Consider the following 9,127-nt stretch of genomic DNA (forward strand, 5'->3'; position numbering starts at 1 on the left):
ACTCCCGCGCTAGTACAACTCTGTAATTTGGTCCTTTTCGCAAAAAAAAAAACTTTGTAATCTGGCCACTCGTGGCTCTCTGTGAGTAATACATTTAGATGGGGACCTTCTCCCCCCGATGATTGTTCAAATAAGACGTGTTACTCCTATGTCTTTTTATTGGACACCATGTGAGGTTCAAGTTATAGACAAATTGTTTTCAACGATATAAATTCTTAGATCAATCAATCAAGCAAGCATTCATTTTTCGCTAATAAACAGAGAAGGAAACCACAGCCTTGTGGTCTAATTTTCTTTATATACAGTATATAAATTTAAAAGAGACGAGTTAGCATAAGCCAAATGATCTAACTCTCCTTCCAACTCTAATACTACGGCTCATGAGTTAGTTGAAACACTGTAAAATTATCCTTAATTACACACTAACTTTGCAACTCGAAGCTTTATGCATTAATTGGGCTACATGATAATTTTAGTCTATTTTACCAGATTTTGTAGTAAACATTGGTCACTTGCAATATTTCTGACGACATGTTTTGTGGTTTTTTTTCCTGATAAACTTGTTTGGATGCCACATGATTTTATAGTGCTTCTTACTATCTAATAACATTTTTTGCGAATATAATTCTTTGTAGGGCTAAAATTAAAACGTGGTCAATAATTGGTAGGTACTCCCTCCGTCACAGTTTACAAGTCCTACGCGTATACCTAGGTTGCCAATTTTATCACTCTAATATAAACTATATAACACAAAAATTATACCTTCTGAAAATAGAACATCTGAAGTTTATATTGGTATATTTTTTGTAATATATGACTTGTATTAGGTTGGTTAAATTGACGATCTAGGGGTACGCGCACGCCCTGTAAACTGAGAGAGAGGGAGTACACAAATTGCTAGTGGAGAAAAAAAATATGGCCAAGTTGAGCTTTCTATATGTTACAAACAGGTAAGGCATGTACAACGCTCGCAAAATGGAAAATTAATTAGTGCTCAACAACTTGCTTAAAAGCACCGTGTGCTTCTCAAACTTAAGCTAATGTCACTTTTGTTCTAAAAAAGGGCTTTCTTCAGGATACGTCCCCTCGTAAACAAAGCAAAGCGTGTGATACTTGCTGTTTTATTGATGTGGTAGTATGAAATGAGCACGCACATGCGACCCATCCATAACCCACATGTTCAATTCGTTATGGAAAAGCTTGGTCCCCGGAAGCAACTCGCACACGCCGTCCTTTCTGACACGTACGTACGTACGGTGCGGCATGGTCCATGGCGGTGGCGCCACCACACCACACGCTTGTATTCACGGACGGAGACGAGCCGCGGGCCTTTCCGCCGTTCTCCCAGCCGATTTTGCCCGTCCGGAGAAGGGCATGCACCACCTGTACACCCCAATTCCCTAATAAAGCCTAAAGATGCATGTGCTGCTTTTGCTCTTTTATTATGGCCTTGGGCAACGTGAAGTCATATGAAACAAAAGAATACTCGTACAGTTGCTGCTCCGCCCACCAAATTGGTCACTCGATCCAACATTCAAACCAGCACGCCAACAGAGAAGGAAACTGTCTACTGTTTCGATCCCTCAAGCTCGCGTATTTAGCACTGCGCGATGCATGTTTTTCTAGTGGAGTGTCAGCAAAGTTTTTTTAGTGGAGTGTCGATATTTTCAGTTGAGGACGTACTTCCTCCGTTTTTATTTAATTCACATATTAGCTTTGGTCAAAGTCAAGCTTTACAAACTTTGATCATGTTTATATACAAAAATATTACAATAACAAATCAACAACATTAGATTTATTATTAAATGTACTTTCACATGTATAAATTTATTATGATAAATGTCTATATTGTTTTCTATAAACTTGGTCAAACTTTACAAAGTTTGACTTCAGTCAACTCTATATGCAGAGTAAATAAAAACAGAGGGAGTACGAGCCTGACCATTACTAGCAGTATTGTAACCGAATGGTTGATAGTTTTTTTATCCAATTGACTACACTCAGGAGTACAGTTGCTGCTCCATCCTTCGTTTTTTTGTCTGCATATAAGATTTAGTCAAAATCAAATTTTATAAAGTTTGACCAACTTTGTTAAAAAAATATCAATATCTACAATACTAAAGCTATATGGTATGAAAATTAATTTCATGATGCATCTAACAATATTGATCTCATATTGTGAATCTTGTTATTTTTTTTATAAATTTAGTCAAAGTTAATAAAGTTTGACTTTGACCAAACCTTATATGCAGACTTAAAAAAAGGGAGAAAATACAACAACGAAATTTTTCTTTCTTTAAGAATAAATCGAAGTGACGAAACCATCCAATAATGAACGGCACAATATATAGTCCTGCCACCGAAGCAGCGCTCGCCGCGTGCCCACTGTTGGGTGACCCATTCCCAATAATGAATAAATCAAATAAACCGACAAAATCAAGAAAGCAGAACCCTCCTTTATTAAAAGGAAATGGAGGGAAAATAATCAATCAAATCAGACCCTTGGATGGATCCGGATCCACCTGTCGGACCGTCGTGGCTCCCACGGCATAGCTCTCGCTTCTGTCTCTCAGCGTCTCCACGCGATATATATACGGCCGCTGCTCGCCTTCGTCTTCTCCAACCTCGCAAGCTTCTTCTCCTCCTCCCTTTCGGTCCCGGCCGGCTTTCCTTCCGACGCAGGTCATTCCATATTCGGCTCCCTTTCCTCACCTTAAAAAGGACCCAGCCGCTCGGCGCAGCGCAAATCAACCAGCTGATCCATCGTTTCTCGTGTGAGTTGTTGTGGCATCGATCCATGGGTAACCACCAGAAGCTCCTCAACTTCCTCCGGCCGGAGCCGGCCGCGGTGGCCGCATGCTCGCCGAGGTCCTTCTCCTCCTCCTCCGCCTCTGTGTCGGACGATGACGGGTACAGCTGCTCGTCCTACCCCACCACGGACGGGGACGCCTCGCCGTCGCGCTACTGCGGCTCCTCCACCCCGCCCACGCCCAGGTCGCCGTGGGCGCACCTCCCGGGCCTCGGCGCCGGGGGCGCCGTCGCGGAACCGGGGGCCACGGGCCTCATCGCGTCGCTGGTCAAGGAGGACGGCCACGTCTACTCGCTGGCGGCGACCGGGGACGTTCTTTACACCGGAACCGACTCCCGGAACGTGCGCGTGTGGCGGGACCAGCGCGAGCTCGCCGGGTTCAGGACCGCCAGCGGCCTCGTCAAGGCCATCGTCGTCGCCCACGACGGCCGCATCTTCACCGGTCACCAGGACGGCAAGGTGCGCGTGTGGCGCGCCGACGCGGACAACCCCGCCGTGCACCGCCAGGTGGGCTCGCTCCCCAAGCTCAAGGACTACCTCAAGAGCGCGGTCAACCCCACCAGCTACGTCGAGACGCAGCGCAAGGGGCGCCAGCGCGCGGTGTGGCTTCGGCACTCGGACGCTGTGTCCTCCCTCAGCCTCGACGAGGGCGCCGGGCTGCTCTACTCGGCCTCGTGGGACAGGACCTTCAAGGTGTGGCGCGTGTCGGACTCCAAGTGCCTCGAGTCCGTCAGCGCGCACGACGACGCAGTGAACACCGTGGCCGCCGCCGGGTTCGACAGCGTCGTGTTCACCGGGTCCGCCGACGGCACCGTCAAGGTGTGGCGGCGGGAGACGGCCGCGAAGGGCGACGCGACGAAGCATGTCCTGGAGAAGGTGCTCAGGGAGGGCGAGAGCGCGGTCACCGCCATCGCCGTGTCGCCCGAGGACCGCGTCGTGTACGTGGGCTCGTCGGACGGGCTGGTCACCTACTGGTACTGGGTCGACGGCGAGGCGAGATACGGCGGCGTGCTCAAGGGCCACAAGATGGCGGTGATGTGCCTGGCGGTGGCCGGCAACGTCGTCGTCAGCGGCTCGGCCGACCGGACCCTCTGCGTCTGGCGGCGCGACGGGGCAGAGCACGTCTGCCTGAGCGTTCTGGCCGGACACACCGGACCCGTGAAGTGCGTCGCCATGGACGAGGAGGCGGCCGCCGGTTCGGGCGGGGATCGGCGGTTCGTGGTGTACAGCGGGAGCCTCGACGGGTCGGTCAAGGTCTGGCGCCTGTCGGACGCACAGGCTGCACCGTCGCAGGCATGGAGCGGCCGGCCGGCTCCGGCGCCGTACGCGGAGGCGTGGGCGCCGCCGTACCAGACGGTGGCGAAGCCGAAGCGCGTGGCAGCGGCGTGAGGGCGAAGCAATCGTGCTCGTACGTGCGCGCATGGAAGGGAACAATGTGGTGGCCACACGTGTACCCGGGCAGATCGTACTAGAGAGTGTACATATACGTAGAACCAGTACGAGTTGTGCGTGTATTTTGAGGTGGGAAATCAGATTGTCAATTGTGTGGTGGTGGCCGAAATCTTGTCCGTGCAGTTGACGGGGACAAATGGGCGGTGGGTTGACAGTGAGAGGTCACCCTGTGCGTTCGGTTTATTCGGTTTACATGGTTCGATTTATACGGTTTTTCAGTTTGTATCGTATTAATACTTTAGTAAATATGGTATGAAATTAAAATACGGTTCGGTTTTGGTATATACCAAATTATTTCGGTATGGTTTTGATATATACCATAAAAACCAAAGTTGACGCGAATTTGAAAATGACGTAATAATAATTAGCAAATTTATGACTCAAAACACATACTATTCTACGCAAATAGTATATGACTATATATATAAGTATATATGCATGCATTGATTCATCTGTTGATGGTTATGGACGTGCTTAGCATTTTAAAAATACAAAAATGACTATGTTACAAGAAAAAATTCTATGCTTAGTAGTGCATTTGACTCATGTACAAAAAAAATGACAACTTGTATGGTTGTTCATCTCAAGAAATATAAATTTATTTTTTACTTCAGTTTATTCGGTTAACCGTTCGGTTTTCCGGTATATACCATAAAAACCAAGTTCAAATCGGTATGAAAAGTTCATACCATACCGAAACCAGAAACCATAAAAACCATAAAATTGGTTTGGTTCGGTTTATTTTCGGTATGGTTTTTCGATTCGGTTTTTAAATGCACAGAGTGAGTGAGAGGTCACGGGCCACGTCAAATTTGGTTGACAGAGGAGGGAAAATGGTTTTGTGGGTGATTTTGTTTGTAACCATTGAGATAGATTTGGTGCAACAAGGTGTGCATTAAAGGTTGCTCAAAAAAAATGTGTGCATAAAATGATTGTCAGCTTGTACACCCTATGTAAAAGAATATAAGAGCGTTTAAATCACTACTGAACGCTTTTACCTTGGGCATGGCTATGGGTAATTTGTCTGAAAATTGAATTGGGTCAGACTATTTGGGGAATCAATTTGAGCGGTCGATGACAAACGAACGGTGATCCTCGATCTTCTTCCTCCTAGAAACAGATCATGCCGCTGCTACCGCGGCCGGCGACGCTCCCGCGACCGCCTCCTCGCATTGCCTTCCCCTCAACCCCTCCCCCCCCCCTCCCCTCCCCACCGCCGGTCTTGCCACCACCCCTGGCCCTTAAGTCCAGCGACCACCTAAAAAAAACTCCAGCGAAGCAGCACCCCCACCCGTCACCCTAAGATAGATAGTGGGGTGCTTCTTCGGCGAACCTACACCCACCCGCCACCTTAAGATAGACAGTGGGGGTTTTCTTCCCCGACGCCGGCGGCCTCCTTCTTCATCTCCGGCGGTTCTATTCTTCCTTCTTCAATTCGATGACCCAAAATCCAAATTTAGTGGACTGATATTTTAGCTATTGTGTATTAGTGCTATGTATGTGGCCTCACAACCTAAAAATCTTGAATCGCTGCGATGGCACTTCTAGCAATCGGGTGGTAGAAACAAACGTCGCATAAACGAGAGGGTCGTTGCTTTCATTTGTACTCCCTCCGTTTGAAATTATTTGTCGTAAAAATGAATGTATCTAGATATATTTTAATTCTAGATACATCCATATCCGAGACAAATAATTCCGAACAAAGGGAGTATCACTTTCGAGGGTGCTCACCCGGCTCCCCTGGAACAGGGGTTCCCGTGGCAGCCGAGGATGCCCTCTGTAGCAGTGCAGATCGACATGGGAGCCGACCAACGGGAGCTGGCGGGGCATCGTGCGAGCCACATCCGTCTTTTTCAGAGAAGACTACGTCCGTCCGGTGGTTCACATGGATGTGAGCTTGAGGCCGGGTGTGTGTGTATCATTCACGCACGGCAAATATCCTGCGGCAGAAATGGCTAGCTGAACGCTTCCAAGCCACCACGTCGAGGATGTGTCCGCTGTCCGAGCCTAGCAAATAACAACCGTGCATGTAATTTCTGCCTGGGAGAGGCTCCACTGAAACTATGAAAGTCGAAAGAGTAGCGGCAGTAGCATGGACGCGGAGTATCTAATCCCGAGCTCATATGCTCCCTAATGAATAGTAAATCGAAAAAACAGTGTTCAAAATAATCTGAATTTTTTTTTGGGTGCAAACTTTGACAAATGTTCTCGGCGCCTGCAAGTTTTCATTCTGAAATAATATTTGTGGAAGTCATGGTAAAAAAACAAAATTGACACTTTAAAAATGCTATTTTTGAAAGCATTTTGTAGTGCTTTCTTTTTGCCATGACTTCTACGAATGTTATTTCGGGATGAAAATTTGCAAGCATCGAGAACATTTGTCAAGGCCTACACCAGAAAAATTCACATTTTTTTGGTTTTTTCTTCAGAATTTACTGTTTGTCCCGAGTTCAAATGAGCTCGGTAGTAGGAGTAGCGAAATAATGCCTTTGAAGCACGGGCACATTGAGCCGGTTGTTTGAAGAGCAAACAAATGGATGCTTACAGCCTGAAAAAAATCCAAGAATTTGTGCACATGCGGGTATAGTAGTGTACTATAACGGTGCAAATATTCGTCAATATACATGCTTTCATGTGAGAGACCAAAAAAAATACACACAGAAAAAGGCTAGTTTTTTTATTGATTTTGAGGCCATAATTTTTTTTGCAGCATACAATATTACGTGTTATTGAACGAAATTTAACATGTCCTTAGTCCACATGCATGCATATTCATGTCAAAACAACTCAAAACTTTGGTGGTCTGGTTCCACAACATCTTTAGGGGTTTGAAAAAATGTGTTCCAATGCACCATGCTTGAAAAACCGCCGACACAACATCTTGAGATTAACTAAGACACCAGAGGGTCTTGTAGTCAAGGGGAACGTCTCCTCCCACTTAAAGAACGTCGTCGAAAGGCTAAGATAAATTCAGAAAAAATGCATGCATGAGTATGAAGTTGAACCTAACTATTTGAGCCTTGGTGGTCTGGTTCCACAACAAGGAACCTAACTATCTGAGCTACGCTCAGTTCACCTAGATCGATCATCTTGAGTGGAAGGTCAAGCGTGTGCTCTTCTTTTTTGCGAATAGGTTCAGCCTGTTCTTCTACTTGTCCTTTGACCAATTTAATTGGTAGGCCGAGCTAGCTAGAAAGAACTGTGTAGGCATTCACTGATCTCTAACTCATATGCCTTTTTTATAACGAGAGCTCCCTCTTAGATCTCCATTATCAGAAATCACTTGTCTTTGTTACAGCTAGTAGGACCAGAAACAGCAAAGGGAATAAAAATGATGTGCAATCCAGGTAGAACATCACTACCTCGTCTCATGTGATCTTAGGACCATACAGGCGTGGTGTATCTCATCCCTTACCGGCGGAAAGGCTTTTGTTTTTAGATGCTTCTTTGAGTTTTGTTCTGATTTGTGTCCTGTTTAGAGAGGCAAGGCGGTGGTGGCTCTGTGAAGATGAAATAAGGTTCTCTCCTCTAGGCCCCGTCCCGGTGGTGCTGCTACCATCATCGGTATGTGTGTGTGGCGGGGGAGGGGGGGGGGATTGTCTTCGGTGCATCTCATGGGATTCAGTCGGCATTTCTCTTCGGTGGATCCGGTCTTTATTTGTCTTTGTTCGTGTGTCTACAGGTTGGGCCATTCCAATCTACGCGTCTCTTCTTCGGCGGCAGTTATTGCTCTGGTGCGCTGGATCTATGGGACCTTAATTAGCACGATAACTTTCCGACTGTCTACTACAACTAGGTTTACCCGGCTCCGATGAGGAAGGGGCGATGACGGCGTTGCGCCTTCACCTTGCTTCAATGCTTGTAGTCGTCGCTAGGTAGCCTACAGTCCTGCATACATCTTTTTACTTCTGGTGTTCTTTATACTACCTTGACAACTAATGAATAGATAGAAAGTTTTCCTGAAACAAAGACATAATCCAGTCCTTTCTCAAGCATGTATCTAATTAGTTCATTTCTTGTTAAAACATAAGCTGTAAAGCCTCGGAAATTTTTACCTTAATGCTTTATCTCCAATCCACCAATCTTCCCAAAACTGACTCACAGGCCTGCTCTAAACAAGCAAAAGAAAGAGAATTTGTACACCATCGTCATGTGCTAGACCCTTGGCTAGCACTTGTGTCGAATCCTCAGCAGGAGACACGTCGAACGACCACGCACACCCTACTGGCCGTCTCCTTCGCTAATACGTCAGCATTGGATCTATATACGTAGATCACTTGTACAAGTACGCCAATTCTTTCGTCGCAAAATAAAGATTATTTGTTCTGCCATTTCCCATTTTGGTGCAACGGCTAAGTGCACCTGGCCCGTCGCCGTTTCATACATACGTCTACGTGACGATGTTTTAGTTTTCTTTTTTTTTTAAAGGGACGATATTTTAGTTGGTAGAGACCGGTTGGTTGATCGATTTCAAGACGCTTTCAAAGCCGGATCGGCCGACACGTTGCATTAGTTTCGTGCTGCAACGGTTCACGTCCCAAGCGGTATGGGGCACTCACCTACGAGCTATGGGCACCACCGTTGCATGGACCGCGTACTCCATTTTTTGAATTACTAATCAAAGCGTCGGCTGTGCTGAAATGCTGGACTCTTTTTCTTCTTCTTATACTCATCCATAATGGTGTATAGGTGTTGAACCTTTTAGGTCTGTCCATGTCCCCATCCGTAATGCTTCTAGATCTCACTCATGATCCTTTATTTTATTTAAGCTGATGTCACTCACGATCGGCTTAGTCAATATTTAAGGGTACGTGCCCCTGTTGAACAGTTGCCTAATCTAAGGGTGGCCATGAGACCCTTTTTGTT

General features: G+C 46.5%; 1 protein-coding gene across 1 annotated transcript; it reads left to right on the forward strand.

Annotated features, from left to right (window-relative positions):
• Nucleotides 1–2,608: 2,608 nt before the first annotated feature.
• On the forward strand, nt 2,609–4,444 carry LOC125550605 (protein JINGUBANG-like). Its single transcript, XM_048713628.1, has one exon. The coding sequence runs from the start codon at nt 2,798–2,800 to the stop codon at nt 4,196–4,198; it is 1,401 nt and encodes a 466-aa protein (XP_048569585.1). The 5' UTR covers nt 2,609–2,797; the 3' UTR covers nt 4,199–4,444.
• Nucleotides 4,445–9,127: the final 4,683 nt, after the last annotated feature.

Source organism: Triticum urartu, chromosome 4, assembly GCF_003073215.2.
Source record: "Triticum urartu cultivar G1812 chromosome 4, Tu2.1, whole genome shotgun sequence".
Classification (NCBI taxonomy): Eukaryota; Viridiplantae; Streptophyta; class Magnoliopsida; order Poales; family Poaceae; genus Triticum; species Triticum urartu.